This window comes from Salmo salar, chromosome 16 (assembly GCF_965601325.2).
Source record: "Salmo salar chromosome 16, fSalSal1, whole genome shotgun sequence".
In the NCBI taxonomy this organism is placed as follows: Eukaryota; Metazoa; Chordata; class Actinopteri; order Salmoniformes; family Salmonidae; genus Salmo; species Salmo salar.
The window spans coordinates 95007501-95023859 of record NC_138306.1 but is presented as its reverse complement, the minus strand read 5'-3'; the positions used below and the strand labels follow the sequence as shown (position 1 = coordinate 95023859).

At 42.6% G+C, this 16359-nt stretch overlaps 2 protein-coding genes across 2 annotated transcripts in view; both read left to right on the top strand.

Annotated features, from left to right (window-relative positions):
* Nucleotides 1-1373: 1373 nt before the first annotated feature.
* Nucleotides 1374-12681, top strand: LOC145861162 (uncharacterized). Its single transcript, XM_082963182.1, has 6 exons — nt 1374-1565; nt 2043-2178; nt 5341-5432; nt 8259-8480; nt 8662-8750; nt 10376-12681. Exons 1-6 carry the CDS (start codon nt 1494-1496, stop codon nt 12057-12059), a joined length of 2295 nt encoding a protein of 764 aa, XP_082819308.1. The 5' UTR covers nt 1374-1493; the 3' UTR covers nt 12060-12681.
* Nucleotides 12682-15594: 2913 nt separating this feature from the next.
* The window catches only part of LOC106575006 (POU domain, class 4, transcription factor 1), a 2365-nt gene continuing 1600 nt past the window's right edge, over nt 15595-16359 (top strand). The window contains exon 1 of the mRNA XM_014151134.3: nt 15595-15958. Coding sequence (XP_014006609.1) covers nt 15836-15958 — 123 coding nt within the window. The 5' untranslated portion in view covers nt 15595-15835. The remainder of the gene's footprint in view (nt 15959-16359) is intronic.

Here is a 16359-nt window from a genome sequence, read left to right as displayed (position 1 = left end):
TCTCTTCTACCATTGTCTTAAATATATTTAATGGTCTCGTTGCAAAAGCTAAATTGTCGCAAGTGAACTTTTATTTATTTATTTTATTTCACCTTTATTTAACCCGGGTAGCAAAGATTATAGCAAACACCACTGAAACTGAATTGGTGCTCGCTAGCTTTGCAAATTCAGCAATTGTTGGAAGCCAGCCAATATGAAACAAACTATTAAAATTACAAAAGGTTGTAGCATATGTTGTGTAAATGGTGAACTCATACAGCTGTCAACTCTTGTCATTTTAATCCGTTTCACATTTGCTAGCTACCTTTTAGATCAAAGCCCAAATAGAATGATAGAAGATGATAGAAGCCCATCTCCTACTGTAAATAACCTACACACTGTGTGTGTGTGTAGCCAGCCAGCCAGCCAGGTAGAAAAATGGCAGAAAAATAAAAGACGGACATCAGAGTATTTTTCAATACACCAAAACGCAAAGTAAGAACCCTAGTAGCCTAATATCTCAAAGACTAGTTGATAAAATGTTCATAAGAAAGAAATGAAATTCTAATGGAAATGTTTCACAATGATGTCATTAGGCAGAGCAGGCAACAGATGGCACACAGACAGCAGAGTTGGGGACAGATATGCAGGGACAGACTGGCAGAGACAGGGAGTCTCAGGTAAGTTTGTTGAGTCTTTGTTTGGCAACATTATGAAAGGTTCTCAATTTTTTTGACTTGTAAAATAGGAACATAATTGGAAAATGCCATGGATACCCCCACTCTCAACTTAAACTGGTGACTGAACTAAGATTTGCTAAAGGCAATGGTATTGCTGTTGTGATTAGTTGTGTAGTTTTGGGTACCGGTAGTTAGGAGTACGGCAAACACCTTATTTCTTTGGTTCCTCAATATACATTTACCATATTACAATGTAGGCTATGTGTTACAGCACTACTTTTGGTGTCCCCCTCAGGAATTGCTCTTGAGAAAATTTCATGTAATTGTCCCCTCCAAAGTTGATATCAGATTTTCGCCCCTGGTCCCAGGTCTAAATCAGTCCCTGATTAGAGGGGAACAATGTAAAAAATGCAGTGGAACTGGCTTCAAGGTCCAGAGTTGAGTTTGAGGAGTATAGACTCTGCAAATTCTGGGGAGTTGGATTTGAGAGAAGTTTTACCAGATTTTTTGGACTGCAGAGTGGAAATAGATTTAGTTTTTTTAATAATTCTGTTATTTAAAAAAAAAAAAACATTTTAAAAAGTTGAAAATGTTAATGAAAAACCAATATCCCCATGTCTGTCCTGTCTGAGGTTGAAAAGCACAGGTGCTGTCTATTGTCCTGAACTGTGATGTCGTCTGTCTGTCTTTGAAACGCAAAGCAGAGCAGCGGTACATTTTCTACCACTTGGCTTTCCGTAGTTATGTGTTTTTTTTGAAGGCGGTGCTTTTTGTCCGAGGAGTGTTTGTTTTTTTGTTGTTATAGTTTCTCGCCGAAACTCTTGAGCAAAAACAATGGCAAACAACTTTCAAAACGTGACTCTTTCTCTAACTTTACCCATATCATGCCAGATCTGCCTTGGAAAGGTAATTCAGTTTATATTTTGTTGTGCATTTCGTTTTGGAACAACGTGTTTAGCCAATGCAACCGTTTACGTAGACAGAAATGCTAGCTATGCTAGTTAGCTGTTGATTAGCCAACTTAGCTAACGTTGGCTTCCTTGCCTAGTAAATATTCGTTTAGTAAGTGATGTACATTTTGAACCTTTTGAACGATTAGCTACTCATATTTGTCTGTGGATGGCTAGTTCGCTACACATTTGTTGACTAATTACATCGACCACTTCTGGTCGGCGGCTGCAGATCATGTCATGTGTTGTTAGTTTAGCTAGCTAGCATCTTGGTGCAATTTAGTAGGAAAGCTTTGCAATGCCAAATATTAACTATATTTTAACTCTTCTTGATTCATCTCACAATAGCTCAGTGCCCTACAATGCACGGATAGTTGTATTGCAATCGATCATTAAAATAACCAATCTTTCTTTTTAACATTGCTGTCTGCAGGTCCGCCAGCCCGTCATCTGTGCCAATAACCACGTGTTCTGTTCTTGCTGCATGGACATTTGGTTGAAGAAGGCGAGTCAATGTCCTTCATGCCGAGTTCCCATCACCTCAGAGAACCCGTGCAGACAAATTATAGGTACGAGTAATGGCCTAATAGCTACTGCAAAATATGTCAACCAGGTTATCTCTGGATAATAATGTGAACCAGGTTATCTCTGGATAATATGTCAACCAGGTTATCTCTGGATAATAATGTCAACCAGGTTATCTCTGGATAATAATGTCAACCAGGTTATCTCTGGGTAATAATGTCTACCAGGTTATCTCTGCGTAATAATGTCTACCAGGTTATCTCTGGATAATAATGTCAACCAGGTTATCCCTGGATAATAATGTCAACCAGGTTATCCCTGGATAATAATGTCAACCAGGTTATCTCTGGATAATAATGTCTACCAGGTTATCTCTGCGTAATAATGTCAACCAGGTTATCTCTGGATAATAATGTCAACCAGGTTATCTGGATAATAATGTCAACCAGGTTATCCCTGGATAATAATGTCTACCAGGTTATCCCTGGATAATAATGTCAACCAGGTTATCTCTGGATAATAATGCCAACCAGGTTATCTCTGGATAATAATGTCTACCAGGTTATCTCTGGATAATAATGTCTACCAGGTTATCTCTGGATAATAATGTCTACCAGGTTATCCCTGGATAATAATGTCAACCAGGTTATCCCTGGATAATAATGTCTACCAGGTTATCCCTGGATAATAATGTCAACCAGGTTATCTCTGGATAATAATGCCAACCAGGTTATCTCTGGATAATAATGTCTACCAGGTTATCTGGATAATAATGTCTACCAGGTTATCTGGATAATAATGTCTACCAGGTTATCTGGATAATAATGTCAACCAGGTTATCTCTGGATAATAATGCCAACCAGGTTATCTGGATAATAATGTCAACCAGGTTATCTCTGGATAATAATGCCAACCAGGTTATCTCTGGATAATAATGTCTACCAGGTTATCTCTGGATAATAATGTCTACCAGGTTATCTCTGGATAATAATGTCTACCAGGTTATCTCTGGATAATAATGTCAACCAGGTTATCTCTGGATAATAATGTCAACCAGGTTATCTCTGGATAATAATGTCAACCAGGTTATCTCTGGATAATAATGTCAACCAGGTTATCTCTGGATAATAATGTCTACCAGGTTATCTCTGGATAATAATGTCTACCAGGTTATCTCTGGATAATAATGTCAACCAGGTTATCTCTGGATAATAATGTCTACCAGGTTATCTCTGGATAATAATGTCTACCAGGTTATCCCTGGATAATAATGTCAACCAGGTTATCCCTGGATAATAATGTCTACCAGGTTATCTCTGGATAATAATGTCTACCAGGTTATCCCTGGATAATAATGTCTACCAGGTTATCCCTGGATAATAATGTCTACCAGGTTATCCCTGGATAATAATGTCAACCAGGTTATCTCTGGATAATAATGCCAACCAGGTTATCTCTGGATAATAATGTCTACCAGGTTATCTGGATAATAATGTCTACCAGGTTATCTGGATAATAATGTCTACCAGGTTATCTGGATAATAATGTCTACCAGGTTATCTGGATAATAATGTCTACCAGGTTATCTGGATAATAATGTCTACCAGGTTATCTGGATAATAATGTCTACCAGGTTATCTGGATAATAATGTCTACCAGGTTATCTGGATAATAATGTCTACCAGGTTATCTCTGGATAATAATGTCTACCAGGTTATCTGGATAATAATGTCTACCAGGTTATCTGGATAATAATGTCTACCAGGTTATCTGGATAATAATGTCTACCAGGTTATCTGGATAATAATGTCTACCAGGTTATCTGGATAATAATGTCTACCAGGTTATCTGGATAATAATGTCTACCAGGTTATCTGGATAATAATGTCTACCAGGTTATCTGGATAATAATGTCTACCAGGTTATCTCTGGATAATAATGTCAACCAGGTTATCTCTGGATAATAATGTCAACCAGGTTATCTCTGGATAATAATGTCAACCAGGTTATCTCTGGATAATAATGTCAACCAGGTTATCTCTGGGTAATAATGTCTACCAGGTTATCTCTGCGTAATAATGTCTACCAGGTTATCTCTGGGTAATAATGTCTACCAGGTTATCTCTGGATAATAATGTCAACCAGGTTATCCCTGGATAATAATGTCAACCAGGTTATCTCTGGATAATAATGCCAACCAGGTTATCTGGATAATAATGTCAACCAGGTTATCCCTGGATAATAATGCCAACCAGGTTATCTCTGGATAATAATGTCTACCAGGTTATCTCTGGATAATAATGTCTACCAGGTTATCCCTGGATAATAATGTCAACCAGGTTATCCCTGGATAATAATGTCAACCAGGTTATCTCTGGATAATAATGTCTACCAGGTTATCTCTGGATAATAATGCCAACCAGGTTATCTCTGGATAATAATGTCAACCAGGTTATCTCTGGATAATAATGTCAACCAGGTTATCTCTGGATAATAATGTCTACCAGGTTATCTGGATAATAATGTCTACCAGGTTATCTGGATAATAATGTCAACCAGGTTATCTCTGGATAATAATGTCATCCAGGTTATCTCTGGATAATAATGCCAACCAGGTTATCCCTGGATAATAATGTCTACCAGGTTATCTGGATAATAATGTCAACCAGGTTATCTCTGGATAATAATGTCTACCAGGTTATCTCTGCGTAATAATGTCTACCAGGTTATCTCTGGATAATAATGCCAACCAGGTTATCTCTGGATAATAATGTCTACCAGGTTATCTGGATAATATGAATCAGAAGAGAGGAGAGGAGTCTGGTTGCTCTCACAGTTTCTTCCTTCTAGGGAGGTTTTTACCTGTTGCTGTAGTACTTACTGTTTGGGGTCTAGACTAGGCTGGGTACCTGTAAAGCATTTTTGTGGCAACTGTTGATGTCGCCAGTAATTAAAGGTGGCAGAGTTCCAATTCTTTGTTAGTGAACTGATTTCCTACTGTGGTCTTCCCTGTAGCTCAGTTGGTAGAGCATGGTGTTTGCAACGCCAGGGTTGTGGGTTCGATTCCCACGGGGGGCCAGCACAGAAAAAAAAATGTATGAAATGTATGCGTTCACTACTGTAAGTCGCTCTGGATAAGAGCGTCTGCTAAAATGACTAAAATGTAAATGTCCTTTTTTATTTTTTTATTTATTTTTATTTTTTAGGAGGGACAAATGAGAGCGAGTCCAACGAGAGCTATTCTGTGAAGAAACACCTCCGAAAGACCAGGGGAGAGCTTCTGTTGAGGGAATATGAAGTAAGCTACATATGCTGCATGTTTAAACTGTAGTCTGTTTTAGGGTTTCCTTTATCTGTTGCCCCCTCTAGCAGTTTGACATAAAGAGCATTCGGAAAGTGTTCAGACCCCTTCACTTTTTCCACATTTTGTTATGTTACAGCCTTATTCTAAAATGGTTTTAAATTCATTTTCCCCCTCATAAATCTACATATAATACCCCATAGTGACAAAGAGAGAACCTTTTTTTTTAAATGTTTGTAAATTTATAAAGAAAAAAAATTATACCTTATTTACATAAGTATTCAGACCCTATGAGACTAGAAATTGAGCTCAGGTGCATCCTGTTTCCATTGATCATCCTTGAGATGTTTCTACAACTTGATTGGAGTCCACCTGGGGTAAATTCAATAAGATTGGACATGATTTTGAAAAGCACACACCTGTCTATATAAGGTCCCACAGTCGACAGTGCATGTCAGAGCAAAAACCAAGCCATGAGGTCGAAGGAATTGTCTGTAGAGCTCCGAGACAGGATTGTGTCGAGGCCCAGATCTGGGGAAGGGTACCAAGCACTGTTCATCACCTGGCCAATACCATCCCTATGGTGAAGCATGGTGGTGGCAGCATCATGCTGTGGGGATGTTTTTCAGTGGCAGGGACTGGGAGACTAGTCAGGATCGAGGGAAAGATGAACGGGACAAAGTACAGAGATCCTTGATGAAAACCTGCTCCAGAGCACTCAGGACCTCAGACTGGGGCGAAGGTTCACCTTCCAACAGGACAACGACCCTGAGCACAAAACCAAGACAACGCAGGAGTGGCTTCGGGTCAAGTCTCTAAATGTCCTTGAGTGGCCCAGCCAGAGCCCGGACATGAACCTGATCAAACATCTCTGGAGAGACCTGAAAATAGCTGTGCAGCGACGCTCCCCATCCAACCTGACAGAGCTTGAGAGGTTCTGCAGAGAACAATTGGAGAAACTCCCCAAATACAGGTGTGCCAAGCTTGTACCGTCATACCCAAGAAGGCTGTAATCATTGCCAAAGGTACTGAGTAAAGGGTCTGAATGCTTATGTAAATGTGATATTTCAGTTGTTTTTTAATACATTTGCAAACAATTCTAAAAACCTGTTTTTGCTTTCTCATTGTGGGATATTGTAATGTCGTTATGGGGGTATTGTGATGTCGTTATGGGATGTTGTGATGTCGTTATGGGATATTGTGATGTCGTTATGGGGGTATTGTGATGTCGTTATGGGGGTATTGTGATGTCGTTATGGGATGTCGTTATGGGGTATTGTGATGTCGTTATGGGGTATTGTGATGTCGTTATGGGATGTTGTGATGTCGTTATGGGGGTATTGTAATGTCGTTATGGGATGTTGTGATGTCGTTATGGGGGTATTGTGATGTCGTTATGGGATGTTGTGATGTCGTTATGGGGGTATTGTGATGTCGTTATGGGATGTTGTGATGTCGTTATGGGGGTATTGTAATGTCGTTATGGGGTGTTGTGATGTCGTTATGGGGGTATTGTAATGTCGTTATGGGATGTTGTGATGTCGTTATGGGGGTATTGTAATGTCGTTATGGGATGTTGTGATGTCGTTATGGGGGTATTGTGTGTAGATTGATGAGGAAAAATAACAATTTAATCTATTCTAGAATAAGGCTGTAACGTAACAAGATGTGGAGAAAGTCAAGGGTCCCAAATACTTTCTGAAAGCACCTTGTAGCCTACACCAGGGTTTCTCTTTTTTGGGGCTGGGGCCCCCTTTTGTGATAGAAAATTCATCTGGGGCCCCCTTTTAAACTTGAGTGAGATAAAAAAAAAAAATTAGCATACAAGGAGTTTTACTATGACTTTGGCTCGGGCCCTGATTCGTCTGATAACATCTTAAAGACCTCTTGGCATCGGAGAGAGAGTTTTTGTAGCTAATTTTCTGCGATACAACACATTTCATCATTTTATTTGTTTTACTTCATCCTTTATTTAACCAGGTAGGCCAGTTGAGAACAAGTCCTTTATTTAACCAGGTAGGCTAGTTGAGAACAAGTCCTTTATTTAACCAGGTAGGCCAGTTGAGAACAAGTCCTTTATTTAACCAGGTAGGCCAGTTGAGAACAAGTTCTCATTTACAACTGCGACCTGGCCAAGATAAAGCAAAGCAGTTCGACAACATACAACAACACAGAGTTACACATGGAGTAAAACAAACATACAGTCAATAATACAGTAGAACAATAAGTCTATATACAAAGTGAGCAAATGAGGTGAGATAAGGGAGGTAAAGGCAATAAATAGGCCATGGTGGCGAAGTAAATACAATATAGCAATTAAAACACTGGAATGGTAGATTTCACAGTAGATGAGTGTGCAAAGTAGAAAAACTGGGGTGCAAAGGAGCAAAATAAATAAATGCAGTAGGGGAAGAGGTATTTGGAATTTAATTGTAATTTAATTGTAGTTTAATGATGGGGCAGAGAGATTTTGTGGTTGCAGCTTTAATGCTAATATCCTGCAATTCTAGACATTTTGACATTTACACTTATTCCACGTATACTTCGGACAAAATGTATTTAAATTTGTTATAATTTTTTATTATTTTTTAACAAATTCTGAATAATTCAGCGGCCCCCAGTTTGAGAACCCCTAGCCTACATCAGAGATCATCTCGCGACGCCGCCGAGGATTCCTCTCGCGACGCCGCCGAGGATTCCTCTCGCCGCCGAGGATTCCTCTCGCGACGCCGCCGAGGATTCCTCTGAATCACTATGTGACTTCTATATGTAATTCTACGGTGGGACGTCTTGTCTTTTTTTTTTTTTTTTTTAATCATTCAGGATGAAATGGAAGGTCTCCTCAAAGAGAATGAAGATCTGAGGAACAAGAACCAGAGCTTGGAGTCCCAGCTGAAGACCGTACTAGATCCCTGTACTGTAACAGCCAGTCGGAGAGAAGACCGGGGTCTAGAGCCCAGCGTTGTGGAAGACTGGAGCAACAAGCTGAGAGCAGCGACAGACGGTTACAACCGGATCAAACTGGATGTGGAGAAACTGAAAGAGGTATTGGTGAATATGATCCATCTATTGAGGAAGCTATTGCACCTAACTCATTACGATCAATCATTTTTTTTATCAATACACAAAGTAACTGACCAAAATAATGTCTGAAATTCGTGCAGTTCCAGAATGTAATAGAATATATATATTTTGTAATAAAAAAAGTTGTGTTCCTCTACTCAAGGCTAACAAGATCTTACGGTGTCAGACTATTGACCTGGTCCAGGAGAACGTGAGGTTGAAAGCGGAAGTTGCCAGTAGATCTCCTCAGAAGTACGTACTGACTGGTCCTATGTTTTACTGTTGTGTGTATTATGGAATGTTCTGGACTGGTTTCAGCTGGGATGGTAATGGACTACTGGGGGGAATGTTCTGGAGGGGTTTCAGCTGGGATGGTAATGGACTACTGGGGGGAATGTTCTGGACTGGTTTCAGCTGGGATGGTAATGGACTACTGGGGGGAATGTTCTGGAGGGGTTTCAGCTGGGATGGTAATGGACTACTGGGGGGAATGTTCTGGACTGGTTTCAGTTCAGCTGGGATGGTACTGGACTACTGGGGGGAATGTTCTGGACTGGTTTCAGCTGGGATGGTAATGGACTACTGGGGGGAATGTTCTGGACTGGTTTCAGCTGGGATGGTAATGGACTACTGGGGGGAATGTTCTGGACTGGTTTCAGCTGGGATGGTAATGGACTACTGGGGGGAATGTTCTGGACTGGTTTCAGCTGGGATGGTAATGGACTACTGGGTGGAATGTTCTGGAGTGGTTTCAGTTCAGCTGGGATGGTAATGGACTACTGGGGGGAATGTTCTGGAATGGTTTCAGTTCAGCCGGGATGGTAATGGACTACTGGGTGGAATGTTATGGAGGGGTTTCAGCTGGGATGGTAATGGACTACTGGGTGGAATGTTCTGGAGTGGTTTCAGCTGGGATGGTAATGGACTACTGGGTGGAATGTTCTGGAGTGGTTTCAGCTGGGATGGTAATGGACTACTGGGGGGAATGTTCTGGACTGGTTTCAGTTCAGCTGGGATGGTAATGGACTACTGGGGGGAATGTTCTGGAGTGGTTTCAGCTGGGATGGTAATGGACTACTGGGGGGAATGTTCTGGAGGGGTTTCAGCTGGGATGGTAATGGACTACTGGGGGGAATGTTCTGGAGGGGTTTCAGCTGGGATGGTAATGGACTACTGGAGGGAATGTTCTGGAGGGGTTTCAGTTCAGCTGGGATGGTAATGGACTACTGGGGGGAATGTTCTGGAGGGGTTTCAGTTCAGCTGGGATGGTAATGGACTACTGGGGGGAATGTTCTGGAGTGGTTTCAGCTGGGATGGTAATGGACTACTGGGGGGAATGTTCTGGAGGGGTTTCAGCTGGGATGGTAATGGACTACTGGGGGGAATGTTCTGGAGGGGTTTCAGTTCAGCTGGGATGGTAATGGACTACTGGGGGGAATGTTCTGGAGGGGTTTCAGTTCAGCTGGGATGGTAATCTATTTCTTTCTATTCTGGTTCTCAAAAGAATTTGGGTTTTGTTCAAGAGTTAAAAAATATATATATTTTATCCGGAATCCATTTTGTATGTGTCTGTCTACGGATACAGTATCTCCATATTTCTGACTGTTTATCAGTGGTGAGATGTACTAAAATCCATCTGTAATCACATTGATATGATCCACTATTTGCCCTGTGTCCCCCCTTGGTGTACTTCATGGTAACATTCTGTTCCCTCAGGACCTCGTTTAAATGAATACTTTCCAGTGGTTAGCATCTGGGTTAAAATGCACATATAGTTTGATTTTATATGTATTGTTTTTACCCCCCCAAAATATCATTATATGCTCTCAAATTAAATTCTAACTCCCCATCTTTCTGCTCTGAACCACCCCCCTCAGGTTTGGCAGGTACACGGTAGCAGCGTTGGAAGCTAAGATTCATCAGTACGAAAGAGATGTGGACCACCTGAAGAAAGCTCTGGAGCGTAGCGACCAGTACATAGAAGAACTGGAGGCCCGGAGTGGAGGAGGAGCGGAGGGGCTCCAGAGAAACCCGAGAGAGGCACCCCAGAGCCACACCGACGCCCGTCCAGAGAGCATCTCCTCTGGGGAGGGTGAAGCCGAGACCAGGGTCCACTATCAGAGGATCAGTGCCATGACGAGAAGTCTGAGTGATATAGAGAAGGTCTGCACCAGTCTGGAGGGAGAGTCCAAGACGCTGTCCGCTCACCACAGCTACCTCCTGGAAACCTCTAACGCCATGGAGCTCAACGCCTCCTCCGGCTCCGAGGCGTTCCGGGACCACCGGAGAGGTTTCGACGTGACGCTCGCCGGACACAAAGACTCTATAGAAACCGATCGTATTGACACCATCGTTCCCTCTGACCTCTTCCAGCTGTCCACTCCCTCCTCTGCCTTCCGCTCCCTCAGTCTGAAGAGTCCCAGTGTTGGTGAAGACAAGAAGCTTGGTTATAAGGCTGTGACCTATCTAAGGAGACTCAGTTTTGAGGACAGTGTAACACCCAGCAGTAGCAACAGTGCCTCCACTGTAGCAACTAAACGGTCCGGTCTCACTACTCAGTTGTCCAACGGTGTGTCTTCCAGTAACGTAGCCAAGTCGGGACTTTCCGTCGCCACCGAGCCGTTGTTCTGGGCTGCAGCCTGGCAGAGCCACGAGGCTTCTGATATGACCTCTGTGACCTCTGTGACGTCACCCAATCACAATGGAGAGGAGGAGGAGGAGCAGCATCTCAACACGTCTTCAGGGTCGGGACACAGCGAGAGAAACCCAACCGCGGGAGTCACCACGTCCCACAATCTGACGGAGGACGAGACGGACCCCATGTCCAGCGAAGCCTCCATGGACGCAGCCTACCTGGATAAGATCTCTGAGCTGGACTCTATGATGCTGGAGGGGCCAGAGAGCTGCAGCTCGGCAGGGTCACACCTGTCCCTGGCTTCCTCCCTGACTTCTGCCGAAACACCGGACTTGACCCTTGACCTCAGACTGGATGTGACCCTGGTACCTGAGGCGGAGGGCTGCTCTGAACTCTTCCTGGATCCTGACTCTGAGCAGGACCGAGGTGGACAGACCGAGGCTGAGGGTTTTGACTTGGCGTGCGGGATAAAGGGAACATCTTCCATTCCAGTCACTGTGTCAGAGTCTCGGGCAGCTTCTCTAGCAGCCACGTCCACGACGACGGGAAGCGGGTCTGGATCCTCCTCTGGGAGAGACGCTGGCAGCGGCGACCACAGTCTCCTAGACTCTACGGGGCCTGCTAGAGAACAGGCAGGACAGGGACACCTCTCTGACCCCTCTCAGACTGATGAACTGTCCTTCGACCTGCTGTTTGACCCCTTAACAGAGACCCGGACAGGACCAGGAGGACCGTCGGCCTGGCAGGCCTCAGCCAACCACCACCATGAGGACCATGACGTCTCTTCTGGCTGCTGCTCAGCAGATAGACCTGGAGGAGACGCTGTGAGGGAGAAGAGCACGGTGACTCCTTGTCAGGCGACCAAACGGAAGTCTCACAGTCCTTTTAACGTCGGCAGTCCCTCCAAACATTCTAAGTTTATGTGATGGGAGTTAACATGGCCCCCCCCAGTCACTGTAGACTAGCCTGGGCGTCAGTCTGTTTCTGATCTCTAGCCAGCTCCTTATGGAACTGTGTGACGCGATGCCCTGGTAGAATCTGGGACCAGGCTCCCTTCTTTACTGTGTCTTAGTCCCAAGTGTCATGTTATTCCCTATATAGTGCACTACTTTATACCGGAGTCCTTACGGGGGGGGGGGGGCTGGTCAACAGTAGTTCGTTATGTGAGGAATAGGGTACCATTTAGCATAATGATTGCAGTCTTGTGTTGCTAATGCTAACAGCTTCATTCAAACTGTTGCTAATGCTAACTGCTTCATTCAAACTGTTGCTAATGCTAACGGCTTCATTCAAACTGTTGCTAATGCTAACTGCTTCATTCAAACTGTTGCTAATGCTAACTGCTTCATTCAAACTGTTTCTAATGCTAACTGCTTCATTCAAACTGTTTCTAATGCTAACTGCTTCTTTCAAACTGTTGCTAATGCTAACTGCTTCTTTCAAACTGTTGCTAATGCTAACTGCTTCTTTCAAACTGTTGCTTATGTGTGTATGTGTGTGTAATGGCATCAAATTATTCCTGAAAATAAAACTGTTATTTTCAGTAAATTTTGTGGAATTTGTAGACCAATTTATTACAACAAACAAAACTTAATTTGATGGTGTAATTAAAAAAAATATTCACTGTTTTGAGAATGACTGTCACCAATCTACACTTTACACACTGTTGGAACTATTCATGTTATCTAGCTATAGACCTACACTACCGTTCAAAAGTTTGGGGTCTCTTTGAAATGTCCTTGTTTTTTTAAAAGAAAATCACCTTTTTTTTTTTGTCCATTTAAAATAACATCAAATTGATCAGAAATATTGTAGACATTGTTAATGTTGTAAACGACTATTGTTGCCAGAAACTGCAGATTTTAATGGATTATCTACATAGGAGTACAGAGGCCCATTATCAGCAACCATCTCTCCTGTGTTCCAATGGCACGTTGCGTTAGCTAATCCAAGTTTATAATTTTAAAAGGCTAATTGATCATTAGAAAACTCTTGTGCAATTATGTTAGCATGACTGAGAACTGTTGTTCTGATTTAAATAAGCAATAAAAATGGCCTTCTTTAGACTAGTTGAGTATCTGGAGCATCAGCATTTGTGGGTTCGATTACTGGTTTAAAATGGCCAGAAACAACGAACTTTCTTCTGAAAATCGTCAGTCTATTCTTGTTCTGAGAAATGAAGGATATTCCATGCGAGAAATTGCCAAGAAACTGAAGATCTCGTTCAACGCTGTGTAACTACTCCCTTCACAGAACAGCGCAAACTGGCTCTAACCAGAATAGAAAGAGGAGTGGGAGGCCCCGGTGCACAACGGAGCAAGAGGACAAGTACATTAGAGTGTCTAGTTTGAGAAACAGACGACTCCCAAGTCCTCAACTGGCAGCTTCATTAAATAGTACCCACAAAACACCAGGCTCAACGTCAACTGTGATGAGGCGACTCCGGGATGCTGGCCTTCTAGGCAGAGTTCCTCTGTCCAGTCGCCTCTTCACTGTTGCTGTTACCTAGCTAATGCTCATCATATTTCCCCCGTATCCCCTGAAGCTCATCGTGTCTGTATCCCCTGAAGCTCATCCCATCTGTATCCCATCTGTCTGTCTGTATCCCCTGAAGCCCATCCTGTCTGTATCCCCTGAAGCCCATCCTGTCTGTCTGTATCCCCTGAAGATCATCTTGTCTGTCTGTATTCCATCCTGTCTTTCTGTATCCCATCCTGTCTGTCTGTCTATCCCCTGAAGCTAACTGTAAATACACAGTAACAGACCAGAACACACATACTTCACTCCTACAAAGACCTCCCACCCAGCTGAGCCTCTCTTACCTTCCAAGCGGGGCACCAGACCCCTTATTTATTATGCAAATGTTACGGTTTTTCATGTAGAATTTCTCATTGCCTACCTCTAATCACGGCATGAAAATTTTATTGGGCTCAACCTGTTTCTGCAAGTCGTTTTGAATAAATGAAGTGTTAATTCATTGTGGATTAATTTAATTTGGTAAAGACTGTGTACAAGGTTACGATGGTGATATTAAATCAATTTGTTTAGTGTTTATCTGGCGGGTGTTAATGATAAAGGTTGAGGAAGGGAGGGAGGGACTCATGGCGTCTAGGGGTTAATATAGAGCAGCGTGGGCACTGTGTCGCCCGGAATAGGGAGCCATTTTACATGCACCACTTCTCGTGTGTGGTCATTCAATGTTCGGATTTAGGCCCACCTTCGATGTGCTGCGACAAAAACATTTTAAAGTAACTTCTGAAGTTCAGAGCTGGTCACAAAAAAATGTAATTTGATTTCCTCTATTGTAGCTTGAATGCTGAGAACATATTTAGTTTTGGAATACAATATTTGGCTATAGATATGAATCTAGATGAATTCATATGAATTTGACGCATCAGTATTCATTTTGGTTAGAATTAAACTGGCTGCACTGTTCATGCACCAAGAATTTGCTATTGAAATATTTAGGCTATTTCGTCCGGAGAAGTCAGAGGGTAGACAGACTTCTCTCTCTCTCTCTCTGTCTCTCTCTCTGTCTCTCTCTGTCTTTCTCTGTCTGTCTGTCTGTCTGTCTCTCTCTGTCTGTCTGTCTGTGTCTGTGTGTCTCTCTCTCTCTCTCTCTCTCTCTCTCTCTCTCTATGTCTCTGTCTCTCTCTCTCTCTCCCCTCCGCATTTAGGAGAGTTGCAATCCCGAGGGCGACGCGAGATATTACTCCGGTGTTGTATTGTCGGATAATCACCTTACTCTAATTTACAACCCTTCTGCTCATATCAATTCAATATTTCAATAAACTAAGTGACTGTCGTGGTCTCCTTTCAAATTGAAATCTTGATTCAGGGCCGTTTGGACAAATGCTTCCAACACTTCATCAAATCATTGATCTGCATCATGAACTCGACTACAGGCCTATGATATCATTTCCGGTCTCGCACCATTTTATTGTCGTATTCACCGTTTTATTCCATTTCAACGTTGCAATTAGTTTTTTTTCCTTTTAAGAAATATTTTTAAAGGATCAGAATAGAACGCATTGTCTTAATGAGGGATACGTACGTCAGTAGGATATGACTTGGAATAGCCTTTGTTGAATATTTTTTTTTAAATGATGTCTGTGAAGCAAATTAAATCAGTTGTCTGACAAAAAAAAGATGACAGTGAATATTGCAACGACAAAAAAAATAAAAAATGATGTGAATTCCTATGAACGAAAAACATAAATAACCAAATATCAGACTTTCAAATTGAACAAAACATCCAAGCTCGAGCTACAGGTGTTCGATGCGTGTCCGTCTGAGAGCCCTGAATAAAACACCCGCACCGCGCCGGTCTACCTCTCCTCCTCCAGTTAACAACTACTGCTGTGAAGCTGTTCCCTTGTTATCTGACAGGGCTGGCTGGCTGCAATGTTCATGCACCATGTCTCGCGAGAGAAACCGAGCTCCGCTTGACGAGATCTGAGACACTCAGGTGTAAAGAGCCCCTTCTCTCATCCCTCTCGGCAGCCAGTGGGAACAGTAGACGGAAGATAAGTGCGTCGGCCTGGGAGACTGCAGGCATCTCTGACTGTGTGATCTTCGTGCTCAAGGCAGATCCGGCTGTTTTGCATCATTACTGGACCACTGTCTATGACTAGGCTACTACATCTTTCCATTGCGTCAATTTTAGCCCCTTAGTCTTTTAATAGGGAAAACAGTCGCAAAGATGATGTCAATGAATAGCAAACAGCCACACTTCGCCATGCATCCGAGCTTACCTGAACACAAATACACCACTCTGCATTCTAGCTCGGAAGCAATAAGGAGAGCCTGTCTGCAAGCTCCACAGGTAAATGAAACCCAAAACTTCTGCTTTTTTATTATTTTTTAATTTATTTTTTAAATAATCTTCCTTTTCTTATGCTCTTTCTATGCCCGGGCTTCTGCATGTTGTTAAGTGTTAATGTTACTGTAACTGCGCGAGCGCAATAATACGGAAGGAACGCTCCGAGGCACATTCTGCCAAAGCCAACTGCGTGCGCCTTAATGTTGCTTCTTCTTCATGTATTTTCCACGGCAATCACCCCGCACGCCTGTGATCTTTTTGAAAGCCATGCTGAACACAAAACTACCGACTTTTTTTTTTATATGACTCGGTGACAGTGTTCTAAAAGGAATATTCTTCGTGTTTTATGTTTTGTCAGAAGTCCCACAGCTGACATATCCACTTCTTCATCATGTGCTTGTTCT